We start from the raw sequence: 13,283 nt of genomic DNA, 5'->3' as shown, positions 1-13,283 counted from the left end.
CTACCCCTGTAGTGTAATGGCCTATGTCAAGAGTGTGACTTAGGCTGTTTTATTTGGCCTAAGTCAAAAGATTTTACAAGCGATTTTAAAATTGTAAAAGGCCATTTTACAAGCTTTTCAAGATGGGAGCTGCATCAAGAAGAACGAACCTCTGAAGTTATTTTTCTTTTTTTGTGTGTTTTCTGAGAAACCTGAAAAATGACTTAGGCAATTATTTTAGGAAGGTGACGATATATAAAAAGCAGACTAGGCAACAACTAGTAACGTTAGAAAAACTACAACACCACACCGGATCTAGCTAGACCGGAAGCAAAACAACAGTCACGCCGCACACACTTGTTTGGGCTTTGTTTGGGCTAACGTTACGTTTTGAGTGGATGGCGAGCGTGAGACGCCGAAATGGATGGCAGTAAGATTCTGAATGGAAAGTTTACTTTTAAAAAGTTGCCAAATTGTTCCATTGACAAGACCAAAGTGATCTGTGTGTTTTGTCGCTGTGAACTGAGCTATCATCGCAGCACGTCCAGTCTGAAATACCACTTGATGGCCAAGCACACAGCTGATGCGAATTCTCTAATGCGATTATTTGCTCCAAGTGTGAATGTTAGTGTGAAATTGAACATTAAAGTAAATGCCAATGTTGTTTTCAATAAAAAAACATTTGCACAAAGCAAGCCGATCCACTTTTCCATGTTGATGAGAGCATTAAAATGAGAAAAAAAATAATGGGACAAAAAGAAATCAAGGGACATTTAGAATAGATAAAAATGTGCGATTAATGGCGATTAAATATTTTAATCGTTTGACAGCACTAATAAATATATATTATAAACAATCCAGTATAATAAAGTATATTATATAACTATATAAATAACTGAAATTAAAACTAGCTTTTAGAAGTTGTACTAAAAAAAAAAAATATATGAATATATTATGTATATAATATGTATATATGTATAATATAAAAATGTTATGGAATATATATTCTGTTTCTGTTAATATATGTTAATTTGGCTAATATGCTGGTCTGTCACTAGTTTTAAGTTTATATGAACTTTTTCAGTGGTTTTTGGATACATTTTCTATCAAATGTTTATATTGTGATAAATCAACCAAAATGTTTAAGAATCTCGTAATAAATTTTGTATTCAAAAATATACGTTTTTGCTTATATTACCCACCCATATTGCATGCATTTTTCGTACTGTGGCCTGACAATACAGAGTGTCACGTCTAAATCTATTGCCACCATACAGTAAATGGTCAGCCCTGTTTCACAAGCCATTCAGCACTTCCCTGTTTTGGTATCAAAACAATCATATAGAAGTCCATTTCTGCATTTAAAGTGCTGTGAATGTGGAAGCTTGTAATGGAGTGGTCTTTAGTTTATTTACTCAGTCATGCTTTCAATAATCATCATTCAATCTCATTCTGTTTATTTTGCTTTGCTTGTTTCCCTCCCGTTCCGTTCCCCCTTCGACCTTTCCTCTGGTGGTATGGTTATGGTAACAGGGTTGAATGCTGTGACCTCAGCAGTCTTGTGTTGCTGGTGGAGATTATCGGCCTATAGCTGTGTGTGCTTATCGCTGTATAGAAGGACCTCCGTGATTTCATGTCTTATTCTGTTTATTGCTGCTCAGTTCTTGTCACTCTCCAGCCGGTCTTTGTCTTATTCTCATCTGTTATGAACTAGCCAATTGCAACGAACATCACATGATTTTTGCAATCAGCCAATCAGGAGTCTCATGATAAGGCGTGGCTGGACAGAGTTCTTTTGTGTTGTGGAGGGGTTTTGATGTCTATGTATATATATAGGAAGTGTGTGTGTTTGGTGATGGGGAGTTTTTAGTTTCAGATCTGAGCAGTGATGATGATCTGACGTCATCTTAATCAGAGGCTCAGAACTCAAACAATTTCACTCAGATAATCAACATAAATTAGAATTTATGCCTGATTCTATTCCTGCCTATTCATGTAAGCATGGTTCTGGTGATGAACAAAGCTCCTCATCGTGGCTTTTCATTCATTATTTGCATGGCAAAGTGAACCGACAGGGCAGGAATAGAACAGGACACACGGCACACTGTAAGTCTTTAGCCATTGGCTGTATCTCTTGATTGACTGCGTTTTCCTCCAATCAGGTGTTCCAAGGGAGACTCGACTCTCTTGCTGTGGCAACGATTAAAACCCTCTCGACAGTGATGCACAAGTCTCCTGCTGCAAAGGTTTGTAATAATAGAATTCCACATATAACAAATTTACATATTTCTTTATACACTACCATTCAAAAGTTTTGAGTCAGTACTTGTTTTTATGTTTTTTATCACAAGTCTCTTGTGATCGCCAATAAGAGACTTCTTTCAAGCACAGATGTCTCACCAAGGCTGCATTTATTTGATCAAAAATACAGTAAAACAGTAATATTGTGAAATATTATTACAATTTCAAATAACTGTTTTCTATGTGAATATATTGTAAAAATGTAATTTATTCCTGTGATGTAAAACAGAATTTTCAGCATCATTACTCCAGTCTTCAGTGTCACATGATCCTTCAGAAATCATTCTAATATGATGATTTGCTGCTCCAGAAACATTTCTGATTATCATCAATGTTAAATTGAGATTTTTTTTTTGTAACAATACACATTTTTTGTTATAAATCTGTTATTTAAAACATGTTACATTTATAGCACTTTCTCTTCCGTCACTTTTGATCTGTTTAATGCATCCTTGCAGAATAAAATTATTAATTTCTTTAAAGAAAAAAATAAATACTGACTCCAAACTTTTTTGAATGGTAGTGTAAATATGCATATAATTAGCAGTAAAATAAATTGGACCTTTACGACAGGATTTCCATGATCGTGAAATACTTGGAACTATGTGGGATTTTAAAAAATGTACATTTATGTTGTGAATATAATATTTTTTTCTGTTATAGATCTGTTACAGATCAAAGATTAATAACCATTAGGAATTTTTATTTGATTCGTATTTGAATCCATTAGGATTCTTTTGGACTGGTTCCAGGTTATTCTTATTCTTTCAGGATCTGTTGATTAAGGATCTTGAACTTGTGAATTTGAACCATTCAGCAACTAATTTAAACTTATAAAATAATAAATAAAAGCCAACTTTGTTTCCTTGTAGGAAGTGTTTAAGGAGCGGATTGGCTACACTCACCTGTATGAAGTGTTGGTGTCACTGGGTCAGCCGTCCAGACACTTGCTGAAGGAACTCATGAATATGGTGAGATGAACACTTCCGGTTTTCTTGTGAGTCAGTCACATGATGTTTTCTGCCTCTTTCTTTCTCGTCAAGTCACCTTTACACAAATAAAGTAAGGTCTATCAGTAGTATTCAGGTATACAAATAACAATGTGACCCTGGATCACAAAACCAGTCATAAGCCGCATGGGTATTTTTGTAGCAATAGCCGACAATACATTGTATGGGTCAAAATTATTGTTTTTTCTTTTATGCCAAAAATCATTAGGATATTAAGTAAAGATCATGTTCCATGAAGATATTTTGTAAAGTTCCTTCAGTAAATATATAAAACATATATTTTTGTGAGTGAATGCAGCACAATCGCGAACTTAAATGGACAACTTTAAAGGCGATTTTCTCAATGTTTCGATTTTTTTGCACCCTCAGATTCCAGATTTTCAAACAGTTGTATCTCGGCCAAATATTGTCCTATCCTAACAAACCAAACATCAATGGGTTTTTACACAGAAAGGAATTAAAACAATCACAAAATAAAAGCAAGGGAAATTAAAACAGCTATAAAAGGAATTAAAAGAGATGTATAAGGCAAAAAAAATAAAAACATGCAAATGATAAACTTTCAGTCTATGATGGTTAAACTTAGCCATACGGATCACGGAGCAACAGCGATCCATTGCACCCCTACTGTTCACATTTGGTATTAGCAAATGTCTCGAGTGATCTTACTATTTACCACGTTGATGCCTTTAAATTTACCTTGAGTGGGCAGCCTACTACTTTTGGAACGGAGTCGTCTCACGTCTCACGTCCTTTCCTTTCGTCCTTGTATTCCCACAGGCTGTTGAAGGTGAACATTCATCCGTGGGCCTCCTGGGCATCAGTAACGTGGACCCTCTCCTGCTCCTGATCCAGTGGCTTCCAGAGATGGACTCTGCCGAGCTGCAGATCTTCACTGCGGACTGGCTCCGGCGGATCTGCGGTCTGAACCGGCGGACGAGAGCCACCTGCGTCAACTCTTCCATGACTCTCAGATTGCTGTCGGCTCTGGAGAGGCACGAGCGGCTACACCGGGCCTGTGCCGAGAGTCTGGTGGGGCTGTTGGGTTCTTTAGGCAGTCAATCGCTGAGTTCCACTGAGCTCCAGAATCTACTGAGACTCCTGCGGCAGGACGAACCGGGCCGCGCTCACCCGTATGTGGGTCCGGTTCTGCGCTCGCTGCTGGGGATGGTGCGTAAACAGGGCCTGGAGAGCGCCATGCAGTATTTTGATCTGTCACCGCCCATGGCTGGCATCTCCGTGCCGACTATCCTCCGATGGCCAGGCTACGCCTTCAGCTTCTTTGCTTGGCTGTCAATGGACCAAGATCAGCTGGACCCGTCCAGTAAAGGAGAGAAGAGGAAACAGTTGTACAGGTAAGAATGGAAATAAATGAGATTACTGGGTGTGATGGTGATTTTGGTGGGAAAGGAAACAAGATAAATTAGTGGGCAAAATAATGTTTATACAGTACCATTCAAATGTTTGGAGTAAGTTAGGTTAGTTTTTGAAAGAAGTCTCTTATGCTCACCAAGGCTGCATGTATTTAATAAAAAATACTGTGATATTATTGCCATTTAAAATAACTGTTTTCCATTTGAATATATTGTAAAATGTAATATATTCCTGTGGTCAAAGCTGAATTTTCAGCATCATTACTCCAGTCTTCAGTGTCACATGATCCTTCAGAAATCATTCTAATATGCTGATTTGCTGCTCAACAAACATTTATTATTATTATTATTATTATTATTAACAATGTTGAAAACCATTGAGCTGCTTCATATTTTTCATATTCAAAGAATCTTCATATTAAAGATTCTTTGATCAATAGAAAGTTCAAAAGAACAGCATTTATTTGAAATAGAAATCTTTTGTAACATTATAAATGTCTTTACTGTCATTTTGATAAATTTGATGTATCCTTGCTGAAGAAAAATGTAAATATTTACATGTAATATTCCTAAATACTAAATACTCCTAAAATGTAATATTTAATTCATTTTCACTATGTGGACTGCTTTATAAAAGCTTGTTCTTATGTTTTTCTATGTGCATAGTTTTTTCACCCCGGGCGGCACCGGGTTCGAGGCCTTTATCAGTTCAGCTGGAGTGCTTGTGGTTGCCGTGTGCACTAAGAAAGAATACGTCACCGTCATGCTGCCTGACTACTGCTTCTGTGATTCGCTCTGGGTGAGTCACATGACCAAAGAAATATTTGTGTATTTTGTTACAGCATGGACAACCCAGTTCTTTGTCCAAGACCAAAGTGAAATTGAGTTGTAATGAGATGTTTGTATCTGACCTGCAGCACAGCATTGGTGTAGTCCACGTGCCGGGGAAGAGGCCATTTGGCCAGAGTCTGGTTTACATCTTTGTGGATGGACAGCAGAAACTATCAGCACCTTTAAAATACCCAACCATGACTGAGGTGAGAGAAACAACCGATTCTGTCCCGTTTCTTAATGAAAAACCACTTAAAAACCACCCTAGCAGCATTTCAGAAAGTGAAACAGAACAGAGAAGGTATTATACCCTTTTTCAGAGTCTTGATTTTGTTTTTGGCCTCTACTTAAATAGGTTTTCATGCTTTATTTTTCAAATAATAAACGCTCTGGGGTGTGTTTCCCGAAAGCATCGTTAGCCAACTATGGTCGCAAGTTCCGTCATTATCAGCATAGTTCAACGAGTCTGTGTTTCCCGAAACCATAGTTCCAAAGTTGTGTGGTTGGAACGACAGCTCTCCACCTGTGAAGCAGAGTTTCTGGTTTTTATGACGTGGGCTTAATAAATCCTCATCTTGAGCAAAATAAGCAAGCTGACATTCTGTACAATCTGTATATTTTATTTGGAATACATGCAAATGTCATTTAAGTCTTTTAGTTTGTTAAGAGATTTAAAAAGCCGTTTTTGAAGACTGTACATGTGCGTACAAGCTCTAGTATGTAAGAATGAGTCTATGATTGAACAGTGACACTGATATAGAGAATAACTCCCGCTGGAGGGACTTTGTAACTTTGCAGAGCTTTTTCATGCTCAAACAGCAACATTACACAGTAAAGAAAGTAAAATAGGACCTCTTTAAACTCTGTGTCTGTTCAGTCAATTCATTTATCTTTGAATCTCTCTCTCTCTCTCTCTCTCTCTCTCTCAGGCCTTCACGTCATGCTGTATCGGGTCAGCGGGTCACCGCACCACGACCCCTCCTCCCTCTCAAATCCCAGATCCTCCGTTTTCCGGAGGTAATTCCTCGGGACGCACGTCTTTGGGCGCCATCCTCCCGGGCTGGGGTGGGCTGCTAGGGACCAAACCTGAGTCCGTCACCAAACTCATTTCCGCCGGGACTCAGGACAGTGAGTGGGGGAGTCCCACCTCACTGCAAGGGCAGCTGGGAAGTGTCATGGTCTTCCACGAGCCCCTCCAAGCCAGTCATATCAAAGCCCTCTGTAGCGCAGGACCAAACTGTATTTCTCCCTTTAAAAGCCAAGAAGCTGAACTCGGAGACTTGGCACCTAAACTTCTGCTACACTATTCTCCAAAGGTGAGGTGTGCATGTAGGTCAATGTAGGTCACCTAGGACTGAGCTGTATACAGTAGAAATTATGTACAATAGAATGTTATATTTGCGTTTTTTTTTTTTTTTTACTTAAAGGGTTAGTTCACCCAAAAATGAAAATTCTGTCAGTAATTACTCACCCTCATGTTGTTCCAACCCCGAAAGACTTTCGTTCATCTTCAGAACACAAATTAAGATATTTTTGGTGAAATCTGAGAGCTGGCTCACTCCTTCATAGGCTTCTAGGTAATCGATATCTGCCATCCCAGAAAAGTTAGTAAAGGCATTGTTAAATAGTCCGAGTGACTCCAGTGGCTCAACCTGGAGTTTATCAAGCGACGAGAATACTTTTTCTGCGAAGAACAAAACTAAAATAACGACTTTATTCAACTCTTCATTTTCTTCTGTGTTTCTCTGAGTGATTCACGTAGTGTAACAGCGCAGCGCGTCTGGGTTTTACGTCAGAGCGTAGGCTCACTATTGGCCGACACTGGTCATGTGTGTGATGCTGGCCAATAGTGAGCCTACGTTCTGACGTACAAGAAGCGCTGCGCTGTTACACTACGTGAACTCACTCAGAGGCCCACACAGAAGAAAACCAATAGTTGAATAAAGTCGTTATTTTTGTGTTTTTTTGCGCAGAAAAAGTATTCTCGTCGCTTGATAAACTTCAGGTTGAGCCACTGGAGTCACTTGGACTATTTTAACGATGTCTTTACTAACTTTTCTGGGACGGCAGATATCGATTACCTAGCAGCCTATGAAGGAGTGAGCCAGCTCTCAGATTTCATCAAAATATCTTAATTTGTGTTCTGAAGATGAACGAAAGTCTTCCGGGGTTGGAACAACATGAGGGCGATTAATTACTGACAGAATTTTCATTTTTGGGTGGACTAACCCTTGAAAATGTTTTATTTTCGCATCACGTGTCTCATTGTTCCCTTGCATATACAGGCATGTAGGAACCCAATATGTCTGGATTTGTCCCCTAATATGCTGCATGGTCGCATGACAGGAAATAAAGTGGTCAACTGGGATATCAAAGTATGTATGCCGTTCCCGTCCTTTATACATTTTTTTTTTTTTATCTCTGATGTTTGTAATCTATCAGAACTCTCCTTGTCCTTAAACACCTGCTCATACTCTCTCTCTCTCTCTCTCTCGTCTTTTGTAGGACATGATCAACTGTGTTGGAGGGCTTCCTGTGTTGCTTCCAGTATTGGAACAGTTGACTCTGTTAACCCCTGATTTACATCACGTCGACCGCTCGGGGTCAGAGTTCATCAGCCCTGACTCAGTCACACCCGCTGAGGGAGACTGGGTCATACTGCCTTCAAACAGGGCGTCCGGTGAGCACACGCTCGTCATTAGACAGTGTTGTAACTAAAACTGTTAAATGTCTTATTAATTAACAGAAATAAAGCTGAAATAAAATATAAATATAGCATAATTTCTTTTAAATAAACTTATTTACTTCAACTAAAACTGAAATAAATATAAATTAAAGCTAAAAAGAAACAAAAAAATAGCAAAAGCACAACAAAATTACTAAAATTTAAATGAAAAGTGAAAATATAAAAATTAAAGCTAATTTAACCTGTGAACTGAACTAAAAGAAAATATTTTATACACAATATATATATATATATATATATATATATATATATATATTATTATTTTTTTATTTTTTATTATTATTATTATTATTATTATTTTTTAAGTATATCTAGAAAATTTAAAATATTCTAAAATTGCTAGAAATTCAAAGCCATTTGTCTAACCAATTTGTGTTCCAAATTTGAAGTTTTGTGATAAATTGTAATAAATGAACAGTTTCCATAGTAAAGCAGTGTCCAATTTTAGTGAATTTTGAGTGTTTAAGCTTATGATTATTACTAAAATATGTGAAAATTTGAGTATGTAAATAATCCTAAAATAACACTGTTATTAGCTGTTGGTAGACAGAATGAATGCGTTACTGATCTTTTGCATCTTAAAGATCTTATCAATTGCCCCTTTTCTGTATTTCTGATTATTATACATCTTAACAATGTTGTCGTGTGATGTTTGTGGACATTAATTATTCAGAGGCCAGACTGGAGAAGAATCTCGTAGCGACGTTCTTGCTGGTTATCAAGCATTTCCTGCAGCGGCATCCCATAAACCAGGAAACACTTCTGCACTCGCATGGTGTGGCCACTTTAGGAGCTCTGCTGCAGAAGGTACCCATGATTCTCCTTCTCTTGAATTCTCAGTCTTTCCCTCTGCATGTCTTGATTTAGCCGTCTGGTTCTGTGTCTGTGTGCAGTTGCCAGCGTTCCTGGTGGACGTGAGTGTGTTGGTGTCGGTTCAGCTGTTGATTGAGCAGATGACGTATGAGAAGAACTCGCAGCTCCTGCAGCAGCTCCACACACACCTGCTGTTCAACTTCAGCATCTGGAACCAAGGAGATTTCCCCCTGCGCATCGGTCAGTCTCGAGTCCTGTCCCACTAGACACTGCACTTATATTACACTATGTATTCAACCATGTAGTGTATGAATTTAGAAGGTTATTTTGTCATTCAACATCAGCGTCTGATAGCCCCTCCCCCTCTGCTATGTAATTAAAGCTGCGACTTAATTAAGTGCATCATCCCAGTATATAAAGTGCACTTTTTTCTATTTGAAATTTTCAGTGTGAACACACTACTCGCATTATCATAGAATAGTGTATACATGTGTATTGGGACACACATTCTGTTTGTGTGTGTGTGTGCTTAATTCATGCTGTAATTTATGTTTGTGCAAAATCCCATTCATTTTCTCCATAGCAAAATTTATTTTTTATAACTTGTTTGACAATGCATAAAAAAGCAATTGGCAAATGTGTGTTTTTTTTAAATGCAATATAATTTTTTTTTTATATTTTATGGTTTCTACTTTATGGTTTTATTAACCTACATTTTAAAACATATATATAAATTATATAAACAGTTTTATACAGTATATGTCTTTATATTTCAATTTGAAAATTATTCATTAATTTAAAGTTTAATTATTTTATTTAACAAAATTTTAAAACGTATAAGTTTTATTATGTCTATTAATTTATTTATTTATTTTTATGTTTGATTTATTACATTGATAACTGATTCCTTCATTTTATTTTTAAGTGCCACTCCTAGTCCTCCTTAACCATTAGCCCTTGAGTTGCTTTATTTTATTTATTTTGTTATTTTTTATTTTTATGTATTTTATTTTGTTCAAGATATTATAAATATAATTCTGTAAAAGCCTCAAGTTAGTGCGATATCAAATTAATTTTTAAAAATCATGTTTAATTCCCATTGAAGAACAACAGTAAACTCCTCATAATCTGGAGGAGAGATTTGAAAACTCTGAAATCCCTATGAAGAAAATGAATGTGAGAAATACTAGGCTGTTGAAAAGTTGTCGGTCACTGTTGTGCAGTTATGATGTGTACATGTTGTGACTGAGGCTCCTGTACATTAGTGATGAGCATGATGTGTTTGTCGTGGTGAAGGTCACATCCAGTACATGTCCACCGTCATCAAAGACAGCAGGAAGCAGTTCAGGAAGAAATATGGAGTGCAGTTCCTGCTGGATACAGTTCGCCTTTACTATGGGTAAGACTACATCTCCCACAATCCCTCAGTCCTTTCTGTGATGTTATCACCTCATGACCGTTCTGCCTCTTTCTCATCACTTCATCCATTCTCTCTTTCCCTCTACCTTCTAGTTCTGGAAGTAAAGATGCAGATCTGAGTGAGGACGACATTAAGACAATCAGAGCATCTCTCTGTGGCCTTCTGAAGTATTACATCAGCAAGGGTACCACCCAAGATGAGATCCAGAGCATTCTGGGATACATCGCTGCCATTGGAGATGAGGAACAGGTGAGAAGAGGAAGATATTAGCGGAATTAGGATTATTGTGTCCTGAAAATAGTACAACACTGTTCAAAAGTTTGGCGTTGGTAAGATTTTTATTTATTTTTTGTCTTATGCTCACCAAGGCAATAAAAAATACAGTAAAAACAGAAATATTGTGAAATATTATTACAAATTAAAATAACTGCTTTCAATTTGAATATATTGTAAAATATAATTTATATTATTTATAATTATATATAATAATTTATATAGCTGAATTTTCAGCATCATTACTCCAGTCTTCAGTGTCACATGATCCTTCAGAAATCATTCTAATTCGATGATTTGTTGTTCAAGAATCATTTCTGATTATTATCAATGTTGAAAATTCTTAATATTTTTGTTAATATGTATTTTCAGGATTCTTTGCTGAATAGAAAGTTCAAAAGAAAATCATTTATTTGAAAAAGAAATATTTTGTAAAATTAAAACGGTGTACAATCTTATTTCATACTTAAAAAGAGTGTACTTTATCATCACCACTGCAGTGCATTATTTACATACTTTAAGTTAAATAGAAAAAGACTTTGGATTATTTTGACTATCAATTTCTTAAGAATTTATTTTAGCTTTACTATATGAATTAAGATAGCTTTTAGTTATACGTGATGTTTGAGTGTTTGTGTGAGTGTTTTGTGCATGTGTCCAGGAAAGAAGCACTCTCTTTTATTGTTATTGATCTGCCCTTTCTAATCATTAGAGCGAACGTCTGTCTTTCTCTATTTTAATTATTCCTAAACCTCAATGTGCTTAACCACAAACTGGATTTACTGACCCGCCAATTCATTTAATCAATGTCTCTTCCGGTTTCTCCTGCTCTTATCACTTACTAGCAATAAACATGAAAATGAAATGAACGCAGTGCTTGTGTTGTGTTGTAGCTGTGTGTGATCCTGGAGCTGTTGCTGACTCTTCTTCAGACCAGCGCCGCACGGGACCAGCTCTTCCTGCTGCTGTTTGAGCCGGGATCGGCCGACTCCTGCTACGCCCTGCTGCTCAACAACAAACACTCCGACCGCCTCCGAGAGCACGTCTTCAAGGTGCGCTTAACACACACATTATTATCAGAGGTGTTTGCTTCTCATGCTTGAGGTTAGAGATCCAAAAATAACGATAACGTATGTGCATCACTTGTTGTTCTGCAAGTGAAACCTCATGCAAAATATGTTAGATTTCTAACCATTCAAAACAGGCCCACAAATCCCATAGACTTACCCTGAAGAATAGAGCTGAGTATGTCTGGAGACCAGAATATTCAGTCTTTTCTTCCCTGTTGTGACGTATATCTGAGTGAAACAGCTTCTCCAACAAGAACAAATGTAGGACGAGACTTGATTTTGTCCACTGGAAATTGATTGGATGGTTGTGGTTTGCTATTGGTCAATCTCATGTCATGTGACAGGTTGCCCCGCCCTTTAGTTTGTAAACACGGTCAAAAAATCGTCATTTAGCGTCATCAGAGTTTTTTTTCCAGACACACAATACAGAAATCTCTCGTCTCAGGGGGACATGAGGGAGGGAAGCACGGTCATTCAAAAATACTACCGGGTTTCTACTGATACAAAGCTTAATGCTGATCGGTGAAGTCTCCCTTTAATGCATAATGCATTATTTAATATTTGAGAATGAAGTAAATTAGTATTAAATAAAAATTTAAGATACTGTCTTTGTCAAATAGATGTATTATTAGTATGTATAGTGACATTTAAATGGCTGCTTTAGTCCAAACTCTGTGTGTTTTTGCAGTTGTTTGAGCGGATGCTGAAGTGTGACCGTGTGTATGAGAAGAGTAAGCAGAGGTTGCGTTTGAGGGATGTGGGATACTCTGGCCTCAGTCTGCTGTTCTCTGAACTCCACCTCACTTCCACCCTCATCAAGTGCCTCCTTCACCAAGTGCTGTCTACTGGTCAGTCTGATGAACTCTAATCCACACACCACCTGACTCCACACACACTCTGAGTCCTTGCTTGGCTTGGGCGGTTCATATATTGATGATACATTTATAAGAGTTTTGGTGGCAAAATAAATTTACACTTTATTTTATTTCGATGGTCCACTTTAGACATTCTACTGACTATAAGGAACTTTGCAAATACATGAAGTGTGTAATATATAAAATATAATATAATAAAAATAGTAATCATTATATATTTAATAGTGCTGTCAAATCGATTAATGACATCCTAACATAAAAGTTTTTTTTATAATATATGTATATATTATATATATCTGTATTACACACACCCATTTATGAATGCATATATGTATATGTAAATGTGTGTGTGTATATGTATATTTACACACACACACACATACACACACACACACACACACACACACACACACACACATTTAAAACTTTGATTCAATTATGAGTATATATAAATTATATTTATACATTTTTAAATTTAGATTTGATGTATTTATCTATATTGTCCAGCACTTATCTATGCACATGTACTTTATATAGAGAACACAATTAATTGATAAAGGCCACAGTGAATTTGTGATGTGAAATGTTGTTT

General features: G+C 36.9%; 1 protein-coding gene across 4 annotated transcripts in view; it reads left to right on the top strand.

The window, feature by feature from the left end:
• The window catches only part of nbeal1 (neurobeachin-like 1), a 58,992-nt gene that overhangs the window by 22,635 nt on the left and 23,074 nt on the right, over positions 1-13,283 (top strand). For all 4 annotated transcript variants that reach the window (XM_084128271.1, XM_084128270.1, XM_084128269.1 and 1 more), the window contains exons 11-24: positions 2,142-2,225; positions 3,153-3,251; positions 4,071-4,645; positions 5,330-5,462; positions 5,581-5,700; positions 6,424-6,810; positions 7,780-7,869; positions 8,000-8,174; positions 8,914-9,047; positions 9,134-9,293; positions 10,350-10,452; positions 10,566-10,722; positions 11,640-11,798; positions 12,505-12,664. In XM_084128271.1, coding sequence (XP_083984397.1) covers positions 2,142-2,225; positions 3,153-3,251; positions 4,071-4,645; positions 5,330-5,462; positions 5,581-5,700; positions 6,424-6,810; positions 7,780-7,869; positions 8,000-8,174; positions 8,914-9,047; positions 9,134-9,293; positions 10,350-10,452; positions 10,566-10,722; positions 11,640-11,798; positions 12,505-12,664 — 2,536 coding nt within the window. The remainder of the gene's footprint in view (positions 1-2,141; positions 2,226-3,152; positions 3,252-4,070; positions 4,646-5,329; positions 5,463-5,580; positions 5,701-6,423; positions 6,811-7,779; positions 7,870-7,999; positions 8,175-8,913; positions 9,048-9,133; positions 9,294-10,349; positions 10,453-10,565; positions 10,723-11,639; positions 11,799-12,504; positions 12,665-13,283) is intronic.

The sequence above is a fragment of the Abramis brama genome (assembly GCF_963993115.1).
Source record: "Abramis brama genome assembly, chromosome: 11".
Lineage (NCBI taxonomy): Eukaryota > Metazoa > Chordata > Actinopteri > Cypriniformes > Leuciscidae > Abramis > Abramis brama.
The sequence above is the reverse complement of the archived record's forward strand: the minus strand, read 5'-3'. Positions and strand labels throughout refer to the sequence as shown.